The 15,972-nt window shown below is 38.9% G+C and overlaps 1 protein-coding gene across 1 annotated transcript in view; it reads left to right on the top strand.

Annotated features, from left to right (window-relative positions):
* Positions 1–15,972, top strand: part of MYLK (myosin light chain kinase) — a 147,210-nt gene that overhangs the window by 67,303 nt on the left and 63,935 nt on the right. Inside the window, 2 exon segments of the mRNA XM_035536847.1 lie at positions 4,862–4,942; positions 5,303–6,207. Of these exon segments, the coding sequence (XP_035392740.1) occupies positions 4,862–4,942; positions 5,303–6,207 (986 nt within the window).

The raw sequence follows: 15,972 nt of genomic DNA on the forward strand, positions 1-15,972 counted from the left end.
CTGCTCCTGGTCCTTGTTTTAAACCTACACAGACCTCTTACTCCTATACACTTCCATTTTTCATTTCAACTGTCTTAATAATGTTCCATTGAGCCTGTTATTGCTCAGGCCTCCAGAAATGGTGTTGCATTAAAAAAAAAAAAAAAAAAAAAAAAGATTCATGCACAGCTTTCTTTTATCTATTGAAATTTGAACATGTCAGCCTACCAAATGCCTGCCATACAGTTGAAGGACAAGAAATTGGTCAGAGTCTCCATGAAACCATCACAATTGAAATGGGAAATAGCAATCTGTTTTTATGCAGAAAACCACAGAAATCTTTTTCTCCTCCTGTCCACTGCATCCTTCTAATGATGCTAGCATGTGTACCCTTTTGTCCCAGTGTGTTTTTCCCATGTTCTTTTAGTCAGTGTATACATTGTAAGTACAAAGATAAGCAAAGAAAATGGGAGTACTGAACTGAGACTGAGGTTGTTGAACAAAACCATTGTCTTTATAACGCCACAGGCAACACTAGAGATTTTAGAAATCCTCCTGCAGTTCCTTAAACAAATCATCTGCCTCGTTAACCTTTGTCTTCTCAGAAGCTTAGTATTTCTCTTCTCCCCATCCATCACCTTCCATAAAAGCTTGGTTAATGTTGAATAACCGTATTTAGAGATTTTGATAATGTGAATAAAATCAGAGGTAAACATTCATCTTATAAATCACTGGTACCTCAAATACTCTGTATTTCAGGTTATATAAAAAGTAGTTGTCAGATTACATTCCTTTACACCACAGTAAATATGGCTCTGTCTTTGTGTAAAATACTGTTTTCAAACCTTGCTATCAACACATTGTCTATTTTTAGAAAAAGAAACCATGACCTATTCCCATTCCATTCTCCTTCTCAATACCCTAAAATGCAAATAAAATGAGTAGTCTTTCATATGTTAAAAAAAAAAAAAAAAAGGCATTTTTGCCAAGACTTAAAGTGAGGCAAGTCAGTGGATTCTCTTTGAAGTCAGTAGATCTGGTCTGTGTTATGTCAGCTAAATTGGTGACCCAGTAGATTAGTTGTGTTCTTTGGGGTGAAAACTTCATGGAGCTTTTTTGTTTGTTTGTTTCTTTTTGGGCTTTCTACCTCTATAAGTAACTCACAAAAGTATTGCAAAACCTCATTCTGAGGCTTTACAGTTACCTGAAAACACCAGCTATAGCTAGGGATCAACTAATTTACTATTCTCTGTTCATTCTCAAACAATGTAATTTACTTTGCAATACTTGTTTCACACTTCATAGGTCAGTAAGAATTTTCAGTGTGTCCTCATGTTGTAATTAACAGTGCATACTTTTTTTTCCTCTTCCTCTGGAGAGTGACTCCTAGGGACACAGAGACAATAAGTCCCATCTAAGATTCAGTGGAAATATTTGAGTAGATTCTGCCAAGAAACTAGTATTTCAAGATACTTTGAACATAAAAGCCGTTCGAGGGAAAACTGATCCCACAATAGGAGAGGGAGCTATTTTTAAGATTGCTTCAGGCCTTGCAGCTGAGGCTTTATTTTTTTTGTTTTGTTATGTTTTGTTTTTTGTTTGTTTGTTTGTTTTATTCCTTGACATTTTAAAGTTAAATCCTGTGCATGGGCATTATACAGAACAATCCTACAAAATTCAAACTTTCAGACAAATCTTCGTAACTACTAAGCATAACTTTTATTTATGTCTTACATTTTATTCCACATTAACAGAGCCACTGAGATTTGTCTTTGGCCAGGGTTTTGTTGATAAAATCCTAACACAGAGAATCTCATGATGCAGAATATTGTTATTGCCAAGACTCAAAACAGCAGAGACCTGAAAGACTTGCAGTAGTGCATGTGTACCACAAAGCTCTATTTTTTTTCTAACTGTCCCTATGTATCTTGCCTTGCCTAGATTCTGAAATTGCATAAATATTTACAAAGTTTCCAGAATTATTCTTGATTGAATTTAGCATCTAAATCATCCAATCCCTCTTAATTTTTCTTGGCTTTGTTCACTTTTTCCATCTTGTGGTCTTGAAGGTGGGTCAATGTAAGTTACTTCACTTTTTTAGACTCTGCAACTGAATTCAGAAGACAAAATTATGTTGTCCCTTCTCCTAATACCAGTAACTAAACTCCCTCTGATTTCACTGGAAAGCAGGATTTAACCTGAGAAAGTTATGCTTTTGAACAGGGACATGATGAATAAGAGTCAGACTCAAGGTTTGTATCCAGTGGTCTACTTTTCAGCCATTCACTTGAATCAGAAACCGTAACTAAGATCAAAAAACTACCTTGTGAATCATTTGTCCATCTAGGTACTTCTACTGTTGCCAGAATTTGTATGTGTTTCCCAAGGTTTTAAAAATAGAGAGAACAAAATGCTCTCCTGCTTTCTTGCTCCCTCCTTTATTTTCCAAACCCTGTGAAAAAATAGCTTAGTCTAGAAAGGTCTACTTTGCCTTCCTTATTTGCTTCTTTGCACATGCAAAAACTTGGCAGAGGGAAAGGTGCCCTGCAGAAGTGGGTCCTGAAGAAATGCCATTATTCTTCACAGTGGTCAGGGTCGCTCCAGTACCCCTAGATTCCTCTCTTGGGAGAGTGCTGTGTCTGTTAGTTTAACCTCTCCCACTGGTGACATAATTCTTGTGGGCAAATATTTTTGCCATACAGTCATGACAGAAGCTGAGCAGTGGTGCCTCCCTATTTGATGAATGCTATGAAATGTCTGTACTTCAGCTTGCATGATCTCTTCTCCTTTGTCAGCTTTGGATTGCTTTTAAGTCCTTAAGAGAGAGTAGTTGGGCTCTAGGAGACTTATGGGAGGTATCTTAGGGTAAATGAGTATCCTGTTAACAGCCCAGCATTACTTAAGCAGTTTCAGAGTGCTTCCACTTATCTTAAAAGCTTTTGAGAATAAGGGAAAAGAAAAAAAAATCATGAATTTTCAATATCTGCAAAAGGCAGCATTTTGCAATGAATTTGGGCATTGTTTGAAGACAACATTGGTATTTTGCCATCATTCAATGCCAATCAGTATGTTGGGAGGAAGTGACACATGCACTTCTTTCTATTTATCTTGCTTCCGAATGGAGGTCAAATATAAGAGGAAGTAAGAATGGCAGATCTCCAGCATAGAACTGACTTAAATGCTCCCTGCACTGACTTGGCTCCTGTCTTGCCATTTGGACAGTTTCTGTTTGGTACTTGGATGTTCTCTAGCCTTTTGTATTGAAGGAAGTTAGGGTTATAGCTTTGAGGGCTGTTCAAATGGATTGCCATCGCTAACAGTTTCTAGTGTACATAGTCGGCATTTTTGGAGGTATGAAATGTTGAAAGTATTTCTGTGACTTCTTGTTGTTAAGGTCTTAAGGTCAAATAAGGTGTATTCCTACCAGCAAGTCCTTAACTTTGCAGTCCAGTAACTTTGGTCAGCCTCCGCAGTTTCTTCTTGGTTTTAAAGGCTTGATTTTCACACTGTGCTGATCCATTGTTTGATTATCTAAAGCAACAGAAAGCAAGGGAAATCTGTCTGAAAAGGTGATGGCACTAACTGCTATTATAAAAGTATAACTTTTTGCTGCAATTGTGTTAATACACTTGCATACTGTGTGACTCCATTGAAAGTTGCAAATGGGTGAAATTGTAGCTTAGTCACCCAAACAGAACAATACCTAGGAATGCATTTCTCTGGGCTATTTAAAAACAAGCCAATCAGTATGTTTATGGTAAATTAACAGAAAGGCACTCCCAAGTCCATGTTTTAAACCTCAGGGCAAAATAGTCTTAAAGGTGCTCTTATCTAGCAAGAGTCTTTTGAAAGGTGATCAGAGTTGGGAAAAACTGCCTCTCTTTCCTTCCTCTCCCCCAGTTCACATGTCTTTTGCTATGTACAAGAAATGTTTTCAATAATAAAAAATATTTTTGTTTAAAAAGAAAAATCATCTAGGAGTTTGCATTAGTTTGCACAGTCCTAGCTTATATTTGTTCGCTTATATTGGGAAGAACGAAAGTGTTCTCATTATTGAAAAATATCTCCAATCCTTAATCACTTTAAAGTAGTAACTCTGTGCGTTTTTAATAGTATTTCAGGGAAGTAGTGGCAGCAATTACAGAGCTGCTGTCTTGGGAGTTAAATTTTGCTTTTGGCATCTTCTGTGTTAAGCGGAGAAGAGCTGTTTGGGGCTAGAAGAATGATATATATCTGTGGGAGGGAGTGTGCAGTGGGGGTGGGGGGAGCGCTTTGATGAATTCTTTAATGGGAGCCCTTTTCAGAAGGCATCCATGGTATTCCTCTGCAAAAGGAAGAATAAGTACTCAGCACCATATATGGTGACACTTTTATGTTTTTTAATATAAACATGCACAGACTGGAGCAATCCATGTAGATGGGATTTGCTGATTGGTTGGGCTGTGGGGGAGGGAAGGAAATGAGACCCTGCTTTTAATATCTTAACATTAGGAAACTTAAGAGCTTGGGCTTGAATAAATAAACAGTAGGCAGAGTTGGAAAGTTTTTCAACTTTGCAAAATAACCCCCTTCTCTGCCTCGATTTTCCAGCTTTTGTATTTGTTTTCCTTTAGCTTGTTTGTTTGCAGCTGTTTCATTCTGTAAATTGCTTTGATTTTTGTTCGTGGAGTATGTTGTTCCCAGTGTAGACAGTCACAAATCAGGAAAAGCTATTTGAGATAGCTTGGCTCCAAGTATAAGGGGAACAGCTCCACTCAGTCAACCACCACAATGCTGCCCTGTTTTTGAGCTGTTTAGTGCAATACCCAGTCACTTAGCTCAGGTAAGTTACAGTCTTGGAGGGAGAAACCTCTTCTTTTCTGATTTCACTTAAACATTTCAGGAACCAAGTTGGAGAATGCAGCTGCCAGGTGTCTCTGATGCTGCGAGAGAGTTCAGCTTCCAGAGCAGAAATGCTCAGAGAGTGAGTATTTTTCCCAGGGACTTGCATGGGTGGGTTCTATTTTTTGCTCCGTTAATTCCCTGCCCTTACGGACCCAGGCTGGCTGCTGTTCAATCTAATCCCCAAATGTGACCCAACAAATTGTTTTCATCATACAGGCTAAGCACATTGTACCAAGCCAGAGTAGAGAAGATCTTTTTTTGTTTGTGCCCTTATATGGACCCTGAAGTCATCATTGATGCAATAAACTAATGGAGCGTGCTCCTCTAATCAACCTCCCCTTCTATAAACACATTTTGTTCCTGCTCTGAGATTGTTCCCTGACATTTTTAAACCAGCCCCTTTCCTGGCTGTCTCTTTCTTTTCTTTTTCGGATCATAGTGGGAGGGAATCAGCCAGCTCTGGAGAGCGAAGAGATGGTGGAGATCATGGTACACTAACATTTGGTAGAACAAGTGGCTTCAGAAAGAGCAGCGGTGAAACCAGAGCAGCTGAGGAAGAGCAGGAAGACGTCCGGGGTGTGCTGAAGAGGCGAGTGGAAACTCGGGAACACACAGAGGAGAGCCTGAGGCAACAGGAAGCTGAGCAGCTTGATTTCCGTGACATTTTAGGCAAGAAAGTCAGCACCAAAAGTTTTTCTGAGGAGGAACTGAAAGAAATCCCAGCCGAGCAAATGGACTTCCGAGCAAACCTGCAGCGGCAGGTCAAGCCCAAGACCTTGTCAGAAGAGGAAAGGAAAGTTCATGCTCCTCAACAGGTGGACTTCCGCTCTGTGCTGGCCAAGAAGGGCACCCCAAAAACCCCAGTGCCAGAGAAGGTGCCACCTCCTAAACCAGCTGTCACAGATTTCAGGTCTGTGCTGGGTGCAAAGAAAAAGCCACCTGCAGAGAATGGCAATGCTGGCACCCCAGCACCAAATGCCCGCACCAATTCTGAAGCCCAGAATGCCACCCCCAATTCTGAAGCCCCTGTTGCCAAACCAGCAGTGAAAAAAGAAGAAAAGAATGACAGGAACTGTGAACATGGGTGCACCGTGGTGGATGGTGGAATAATTGGGAAAAAAGCTGAAAACAAACCAGCAGCAAGCAAACCACCACCAAGCAAGCCAACACCAAGCAAAGGAACAGCACCCTCTTTTACTGAGAAGCTTCAGGATGCTAAAATAGTAGATGGTGAAAAATTGGTCTTACAATGTCGGATTTCGTCGGATCCCCCTGCAGCTGTCACCTGGACTCTGGACAGCAAAACCATCAAATCATCAAAGTCCATTGTCATCTCCCAAGAAGGTAAATCAATTGAATTACAAGCCAGCTGTGTGACACACTGTTATATCTGACTCTTGATTAATAATATTAAGTTTGTTAAAGATAATGCAATACTTTATTTAAGTCCTGTGCCAGTAACTGATTCCAGATGCAACTTTCTTGTTATTTCAGTGGAGTACACAAGGAACAGTATGTTTGACATTTCTTGCAGATTCTCCTTTAACAGCCTGCAGATGTAATTTTTATAAAGTTGAACTTCTTGCGTTTTTAAATGCTGTTTACATTGCTGATGCTGTTTAAGGAGCTGGTACATGACGTTTATTTAAGCTGAACTTTAAGGATTTAGAAGATGGAAAACAGGAAAATATTATTGCTGGTTTACAAATTCTGATTTAATTCTTTTGTATGTTTAATATTTCAGGTTTTTTATTGCATTAAGAAACACAGAAGCAAAGAGGGGTAGTGTTATAGAAGGAAATTACTACAAGTTTAAATTGCATGTTTAAGATCAGAGTTCAGAATTGACTTCTAGTGTATTTAGTGTCCCCCCACAGAAGTTTTTGTTGTCCTTACAGACACTGAAGTACTTGTCCACCAATGGCATGATGACTTTTAACTAATTTCAAAACAGGATAGAGTTTGGTAAAAGTCCTCAGAGAGAACATTTACTGTTATCAAATTGAGTGTTTATTCTTTATATTCCATATTCTGAGTAATCAAAATCCACTATATTGGTTTTGTATGAAATAATATTGCATTTAGATAAAGTATATTTGCCTTGTGCAAAAACATAGGTAGGATAACTGATAATACAGATAGTCTTCCGTACTTCATATTCATTTCATAAAACACTGAAGGAGTTATAGGGAGAATGACATTGTCTTACACATTGTCAAGCTATGATTCTTACTATGCATGTGAACTCTTATTTTTTTTTTTTAATATACAGGGGTCCACATTCTTAATTGTGAATCGTGCTTCATTTAATCTAGAGCATTTGCAGTGTTATTACATGAAAATCAAATGAACACACATGAGGGTTCACCACAACCAGTGAATTCTTAAGCAGTGATCCAAGCATTGAAATATGAGGATTCTTTAAAGTAGATGCAGTCAGAATCATTGTTTTCTTCACAAAAGAAAAGAAAATTACCTGAGTACTATATTAAGGGGATAACAATGTAAGCAGATGGGGAGTGGGAAATGATAGCAGGTGCACTGTGTCTGGATAACTGTCATGTACATGAGAAAAAGTTGACTGGAGGAAATGACATCCTTGTGAAAAGGGCTGATGGGATCAGAAGGTAGGAAACTGCAGTTTAATAAACATTACAGTGGAAGAAGCCCATATAGCAAGGTTTCATGACTTTTCTTGGAGTTGCACAGAGTGAAAAGAAATTGTGCACATCAAAGTTTCACATGTCCTCTCAAAGTATGCTAGATAGAAAGCATCTCTATTAGACAGAAATAATCCAGTTCTGAGCTGTGGGGGAGCCTCCTAGAGTGCCAAAGCTTCAGTGATGTGGTGCTGCAGAAAACTCTTTTCTGGACTAAAAGAAGCTGAGTAATTGACTGTTAACAATCCCTGAACTCATATTTGCTTTATAAAATGGTACTTTGACTGCCCAAAGAGGTTGTAGTGTTTCCCTCCTTGGAGGTATTCAAAAGCTGTCTGGATATGGTGCTGAGCAACCTGTTCTAGGTTGCTCTGCTTGAGCAGGGGGTTGGACCAGAAGACATCCAAAGGTCCCTCCCAACCTCTACCTTTCTGTGAAAGTCCAGTAGAGTTGGATTCATTGTATTGGAGTATAGTGAAGTGAGAGTGACGTACATACATGCTCTGCCACCTGCCTGAGCAGGGTTACGTGACATGTCCCACCCAGTTTGCCTGGACTAGGTGACGCTCCTGGATCATGGCACAGAGCTGGCATTTTGTCAGAATGTCCCGCTGTAGCAGTGCTTTCCATTGAGGTAAAGAATGAAGGTCACCACTGGATGAGGAATCCATTGTTTCAGGATGTTCTTGTTTTTTCACACCGTGAAGTAACTATCCTTATGTTTGAGTTTTACCTGCATTATTGCACTATTATCTTGCTTAGGTAATCAGTATTGCCTGTGCTTAGAAGTTATGCTGTCTTTTGCACATATTTGCAGAGGCTCTTAGAAAGAAATACTACACAGGGAAGTAAATGCTGTGGTTTTCTCCTTTAATGGAAAGAAACAGAAAGAAGGTTACAAGTATTTTTATTAACCTTACTGCATACCTTCTGGTACACTGAAGGGATGCATTGCACGATGGTCAGTTTCGTTTTTTTTTCAGCCAGTACCTGCCAACTTTGACACCTGGAGAAGGACACGTTGCTGCTCTTCTGCTGTGAAATGCTTTAATGACAGCTGTTAAGAAGTTAACTACATATGCATGATTCTTAAAGTAATTTTCAGTTTTCTCAGAAGTTGATTTTCTGTTTTCCCCTAATTAGGAGCATGTAAATAGTTGAAGTAACCAAGAGAGAAGAAGGAATAATTAGAGCTACAGACTAGAACTGAGAAATAACAAGTTCACGATGAGTATCAAGAAATATTTCTTGATAGAGAAACTCTTCGTATGGGTTAGTCTCACAGGAAGTGTTTGGAGCAGCTTTAAACAGAGAGCAACAATAAAACTGGATGCAGTGCTCAGCAGACCAGTACCAAAATCCCACATTCTGTGTTTTGCCCAGAACACTGCAAAGGCAGCTTGGTCAGGCCCACAGGCATCATATCCTTCAGCAAAAGTGCCTTTGGCCAACCTTGGAGCAGCATTTAATGGGCTCTGCAGATAATCCCCTACAGTCATCTCAGCTGAAAGAAGGCTGAGTCTGGACGAAGGAAAGAAGTTCAGAGCAAATGGACCTAGCTCACATTAATGGGCTTAGGTCGTGCAGTCATTTTTTATTTTTTCAGTATGATCTTACTCCTCTTGTGTTCAACACCAAAATCCGCAATGAAAATGGGACTGTGTGTGTTCCTAGCTATTTCTCCTGGTTCTGTGCTGCCATGAAGTTTCATGGTGACTACTGGCTCATATATTGAAAATGCTGTATGTACATTTTCCAGAGTTATCTCACAGACAAAGAATGGCTTACTTATGCTTAGTCAGATGGATACTGGAAAACCTTCTATCAAAAGCAAGAGATCTCTATTTCCTTATTATAGTACAAGCCCATCTTAGTTGTGGGCCAGTGGCCCACAAACTGTTCAATATAAGTAACACGTGAACCTTGGCAGAATGCCATGTATTTGTTCTTTGGAAATGAAATTAACCCTCTCTGTCATTGCCAGAAAGCCAGAAGTAGTGGTTTAGTGATCTGTTGGTGTCAAATATATTGTGTATATAAATGCATGAGATCTTGTTTCAGAAACACACCCACCTGATAAAACAAGTAGCATATTTGTCCAAGGACAGACTTCAAAATATACTTGTGCGTAACAAGTTCACTGGATAGGAGAGGTAACTTCTCCTTTTACGTACTTACTCACAGAAAGCAACTTTCCCTGGCATATTTTTCCTAACTGATCCTAAGGCCCTTTACCTGTTAAAAACAACTTCTATTCATGTCTCCTCTGTGTTTGAAAAGGCTGACACTGCATTGACTGTCCAAAGCAGGTTATCCATTATAGGGCAGAAGGGGGGGATGTTAGCCCCAAATCTTTGCCATCAGAAGCACAAATTAAAACACCAGTTGGAATAATCATTGAATTTTAAGGTCTTCAGGGAATGAAAAAATACATTCTGCTCCAAAAAAGACTTTCATATTCAGGCACACTATGTGGTATTTGTGTAGTACTTAATCTAGGATTTGCAATGTACTCAATATTCTTGGATAAAATTTAAATTAGCAATTAGAAGTCAGAATATAGGCAGCATTATACCGAATGTTACATTCACAACATGTCTAAGAACAATCTCATTTCTTACATTTTCCATTTCAATTATTAATAGTGACTTATTTCCCTTCCAAATCATGAACATTGGTACTTGTTTCCCCATTTCTTTTAATAATTCCCCACATCGTATTCTGTAGGTTGATTGGCATGTGTGATTTGTTGCTTAGAGTATCATTTTTATGACAAAGTGAGCTCTTACACTATTTTCCTTTTACAACTGGTAGGATTTTAGTAAGGGTTTGATTTTATTTTTCTTCTTTTAAACACTTGTCAGAGTTGTTTATCCTGTTTGTGGAGGAAGGCACTAATGTGTTTTTTTGTTGTTGTTTGTTTTTGTTTTGTTTTGTTTTTTTGCCTGTGAAATCTCAAAATAAATTGTGAGACAAACACAAAGGAGCATACTCATAACTTAAAGCTTCGTGCGTATATATGGACAGGTTAGATGGCGTGTGGTTAAGAGGCAATTGTTTTCAATATGAGAGAATGCTCTTTTGTTTGAAGTTATGGGGGGCTTTTTGTTTGAAAAGAAAAAGGTTTTAAGAAGGCTGTAGCAGACATTACAGTGGAGTTAGACATATAAGGACTGAGTAGAACAAACTTCCTCACACGGTGAACTCTGTGGAGCAGGAACCATTTTGTTTTAGATTTGTATAGTACTTGGCAGAGTACTGGCCTGTGCTAGTGTCCTAATGTAACTCACTCTTGGATAGAAAAAAATAGATAGAAAATTTTTGCATGGTTACAAAAACTATTGTAGAAGACACCAGTGAAAGGTATTTGGAAGCTGGCATTCTTGCTAGACTGGAGAACTGAGATGAACGATGAATATAAGTACAAATTGGCAAATTTGCCATTTTGTTAAACCACCTTGTTATGCTTTTTTGGGCTAGATTTAGTACTGTGTGACTATATAGATTGAGGAGGAACTATTTAATCCAGCCTTGAATGGCAGCAACAATGTAGGTTAGAAAATGCCCAGTTTGTATTGCTTTGTGTAAGACACAAATATTTTTTTTCTGTGTCTTGGCAGCCTGAAGAGTTGGTAATCCTGTTAGCAGTAATGCCTTAACAACTTTCTCGTGACTTAATATTACTCCTGTCTTCCTATCAATTATTCATGTTTATGTCATTCTAACTAGGATCTGCCATGACTTTTTTGATTTATTTTTTTTAATTAACTTTTAGCAAGAGTTTGGTGTGTAATTAACACAATTCTGTGTACTGCTGAAAGTAGCTGGAACCTGCAGCTTTAAAAGCTTCTTCATAAAGCTTAAGTCTAGGGCAACAGTCTGAGCATCAGTTCTGACACAACTCCATGTTTGTCAAATGCCACAAAATTTCCCTCTGTACTGTCATTTTTGTCTGAAGTTTCCTGTATTCTAGGTATGTAGTGTATATTTAAATACAATGAAAGAGATGAATTTGCTATCATCTCTGTTAATTTATTGCAATGGCTAATTATTCATATTAGTACTTTGCTTTTAAATCAAGAAACAAGGAAATATCTTATTTCTTACTTGACTGTATCTGGTTTCTGCTTCCATATATTAGTTTCCTTCCTTCGCTAAGCTAAAGAGCCTGTTTGTACTTGATATAATGGCTTTCATTCTGTAATCAAGACAGCTCTCCTAATTCTCTTATTTTTAAGACTTGACATGTAAAGCTCTTATAATTTTCTCTCTATAATGCACTTTATCTAGGCCTTAGTGGTTTGGGGTTTGGGTTTTTTTGTTTGTTTGTTTTTGTTTTGGGGTGGGTTTTTCTTTGTCTTTTTAATACTCCTCTTCAGTTGCTGCTTGTTGGTTTGTTATCTGGTTTAGAAAACAGCCAGCAGCACTGTATCTCAGCATCAGTATCAGTGAGATGGAGATCCTACTGCTGTGCTTGCTGGAGATCATTGGTTCTCTTTCTACCTCATAACAGTGGAGCTCATGTTTGTTACTTCCGTGTTAAACCTTTAAATCTTATGGCAGTAGAGCATCCCTTACCATCCATGGCTATGTTATTTGTCACTCCAATAAGCCCCATTTTCTTTGAGTGAATAGGACTCGGATAAAAAAGTAAATGAGACTGTTTATGTGAACTGCCCTGTTTTCTATATCTTTCTCCTCTTTTCCCTTTCCAATAGTTTTTTGATCATCTGTAAGCTTATCAACATTTAATTTGTGAACACTTCTATATCACAGATTAAGATATTGAATAGCTGTGGTCCTTGTCTGATCACAGAGGAAGTCCACCAGAAACATACCAAGTGATGACTTCCTATTGTCAGCTGTTTCCTGAGATCCTTATTTTGGCAGCTCTAACTCTGCCTCTGCGAACGTCATTAATATATTAATATGGCGTTCACTACAAGCAGAAATGTGAGACAATAAAAATATTTCGGCAGAGACAAATTACCTATGTACAGGTACATTTCAGTTAAATGTGTAATCTCATAAAGGATGAAAATAGGTTTCTCGTGTTGCTTTCCTTACAACTCTATCAATTAACAATAATTAAATTTGACTCTTTTTCTTCTCTGAAACTCCTGTGAGTTTTTCACTACTTTGGCTGTTGTCATCCTAATTGTAGTCAGTAGTTTCCAGGTCAAGCCACTTGCCATTTTAAAACATGACTGGGACATTAGCACATATTTGCACTTTCCTGCACAATTTGAGATTAATTAGAAAATTAACACCAGTGGACCAAAGAGTTCTTCAACAAATTTATTATGACTCCTAGGCACAGCTTCTCATGACCTAGTATTTGTTAATACTGCTAAATACTCCATATTACCTCTTTGTCCCATGGGATATAAACGAGAAAGACATAGTAACTTCACTTTGCATCACAGACAGGAGTCAGGAGTTAATCCAGCTAGATGCCAGAGCAGGGAATAAGATGCAGGAGCTGTTTTTTGTTGGTTTGTGTATTTGTTTTATATCTGAAGTTCACTCTCTGCAGAGTATCATGGAAAGAATGCAGAAGCCTAGAGATATTTTAAACTGGTTTGTACTATTTCTGAGTAAGTCAGAAAATCCTTTAATAGCTCAAAATGCAAGGGAAAGGCTTTATGTCTCTAAACCAGAGCCCCTAGTAAACTGTCAGCTTCTGTGGCTGCTAAGGTCTTTTCTAGAGCTACACCATTCTGCTAACTGGAAGATCCAACTATTAATGTTTACTCTAACCCTGCACTTCATGGCAGTGTTTTAAAGATTGACAGTGGGCTGGTTCCTAAAAGAAAAAGAGGAGAAAAGGAGGAAATTAATTGCAAATTCTTTTAGTTGATTGGGATTTGCAAAGTGCCATGATTCAGATTTCCAACTGGAGTAACTAGTCTGGGTTTTCTTACATTTATGAGAAAAATAAGCTCATTTCAGGTCACAAAGCGTTTTTGCAGAGGAAATACCAAATACTTCATTGAAAGACATTTGGTCCTCCAGCCCCAGGAATCAGCTGGAGCTCTAGCTCACAGAACATACATTCTGGGGACTTTCCTGTCCTTATTAAATCTTGTTGAGTTTTGCCTGGTTTTTGGTTTTGTGCTTTTTGTTATTTTTGTTTATTTGTTTTCTTGTTGCTGTCTTTTTATCCTGGTTTTCCAAGAAAAGAGGTTTCTACAACCATGCTGTCAGTGTCCCCTTGTCCCCCTGACCCAGCCCGGCAAATGCTTTTGTGAACCATGGGTCAATTTCACACTAAGTTCTAGTAGTCCACGGTTTCATAAATAGTAGTGGCTAAATAAAGGAGAATGACTCTAATTATTTCATTTCCCTTCACTCCTCCACTGAGGGCAGAATACTACCATCACATCTGGTGGTAGCCACAAGCCCAGCAAACCCTATGTCCTTTGTACGTGCTGTCCTGGTGTAGCTGCTGGGGATTATGAAGGAGTGAAGGGAAATAGGATACAGATTATTGCTGCAGGGTTCTTGAAGTCAGGAGATAAAGGTTAAACCTTGAAAAATCATGTTTCCTTCATTCTCCACTCATGAGCATTCTGTTTCCAGTGGAATAAGCCAAATGCAGCTTCAATCAGACCCTGCCACATGGCTTGGCCAATGCTGGATTATAAAATCACAGCTAACAGACCATTGAACACACGTGGCAAGTAGAAGATCATCATGAGATTTGCTAGGATTAGCTTCTAGATTTTAGTCTAACTTTGGGGAAGGTCTTCTTGTTAAGGTGGGATGTTTCTGTTTGTGTGTGCTGCATAAGGAAGTGTGTCTCATAAGGCGTTAACTTATGCTGCTGCAGAATGCTGTATGGTCAGCAATGCAACAGCATGAATGGTGAGGCATGGTCCTATGTCACACAAGTCTTCAGTGAGCTCATTAACGTACAGGCAAGTAAGGGCTTTTGAGCAGCTAGAAACCTCCAGCAGAAACTAAAGTACATGCTGCTTTGTTCTAGTCCCTTAAAGATTCAGTTATGCTTACAAGCCAGGCTCCTTCCCTGCAGTAAGATGGCCAGAAATCTTCCTCATAGTTATGTGTTCCATAGTCTATGTTCTTTGGCAGCGGCATTTTTAGGTTCTAAGGTGTGATCTTTTCTAAGCACATTGTATAGATTTACACAAATTCTTAGACCATAAGTTATCTTTTGTTTACCCTCCAATTTTCTCTAAACAGCAGAGACACCTGAATTTATATTTGCTGGATGCCTGCAAGAATACTTTGCTAATGTCCCTCCTCCATTTGGAACAGGGCTGCAGCTCGTGACATTTTTGGCTCAGCCTGACTCATGAAGATGAGTTGACTCAGGGAAGGCACATGGCTTTTCTCTTCACCCTGTGGGTGACTGAGCACAGCCCATCTGAGTGAGGGGTCAGTGCTCCTCTTCTGAGAGAGTTTTTATGTCATTTCTCAGGGGAAAATTAGCACTATTTAGAGCTTCTTGATTTTGTGGAGAATGAGGACGACAGAAACATTCAATTCTTTCTAACCCATGTGTGTCTGACAAAGCAAATTTGTTGAGAACTGTCTGAGTGTGTTTTTTTTAAAGATTTGCCTTGAACTATAACAACCAATTTTGCAATGAGAGAAAATCTGAATGTCAAAAGTATAGTTACCATATCAGAACTGAGATCTGGTCTCCAAGAGGAGCCATTAAACTCCCAAAGTTCTTCTGACAGCAGAGTGAATCGGCTCCTTTCCAAGGATTAGTGTCACGTGTGACCATGCCATCTCCCACATCACAAGTGATATATTTGATGGTGAGCCTGGGATCAGGCACTCTGGAATGTAGAAGGCGGCTCCCAGGTAACATAGAAAAAAAGATGGAAAATGGCAAGAGAATTTCTTTGTGTCTCAAGACACAGGGAAAAGATTTAAGAAAGATCATCTGTCTGCTCTTGCTGTTAATTAGGAGAGATTGAGAAAGGTAAATGGAGGAAGAAGGGAAGGGAAGATATTCCTGTGGTGGAAATAGCTGGAGAGTCGAGGCATTCTGGGCAAGATAACAACAATGGCTCAGGCTGTGTTTAGAGTACGGACCAGGCTTTCTAGTGAGGAAGGAAGAAAGCAAGACCACGCTTTACTCTCTTAATGAGGGATATTTGGAAGGGAAAGTCTGGAGTGCTTTAAGTGGGGTTTTCCCTGAGAAGCAAAGTGCTTTGTTCCAAGCAATGCAAGTGAATGTAAGGAATTAGGTGAACCACAGTTCTCCTTCCTTGTCCCCCAACCAGTGGGAACAACTTCTGTTTTGGTTCACAGAGTTTTATTTTTTAAGAGGAAATGTATTTCCCTTGGGTCATACCAAGCTTCCCTTGGTAACTACAGAACTTATGTCGCATCCTGTTTCTGCAAACCCAGTAAAGTCAGATTTGGCTTTTTTGTTTGAAATGGAATGGGGAATTTGTTGCAGTGACAAATT

Source organism: Cygnus atratus, chromosome 6 (assembly GCF_013377495.2).
Source record: "Cygnus atratus isolate AKBS03 ecotype Queensland, Australia chromosome 6, CAtr_DNAZoo_HiC_assembly, whole genome shotgun sequence".
Classification (NCBI taxonomy): domain Eukaryota; kingdom Metazoa; phylum Chordata; class Aves; order Anseriformes; family Anatidae; genus Cygnus; species Cygnus atratus.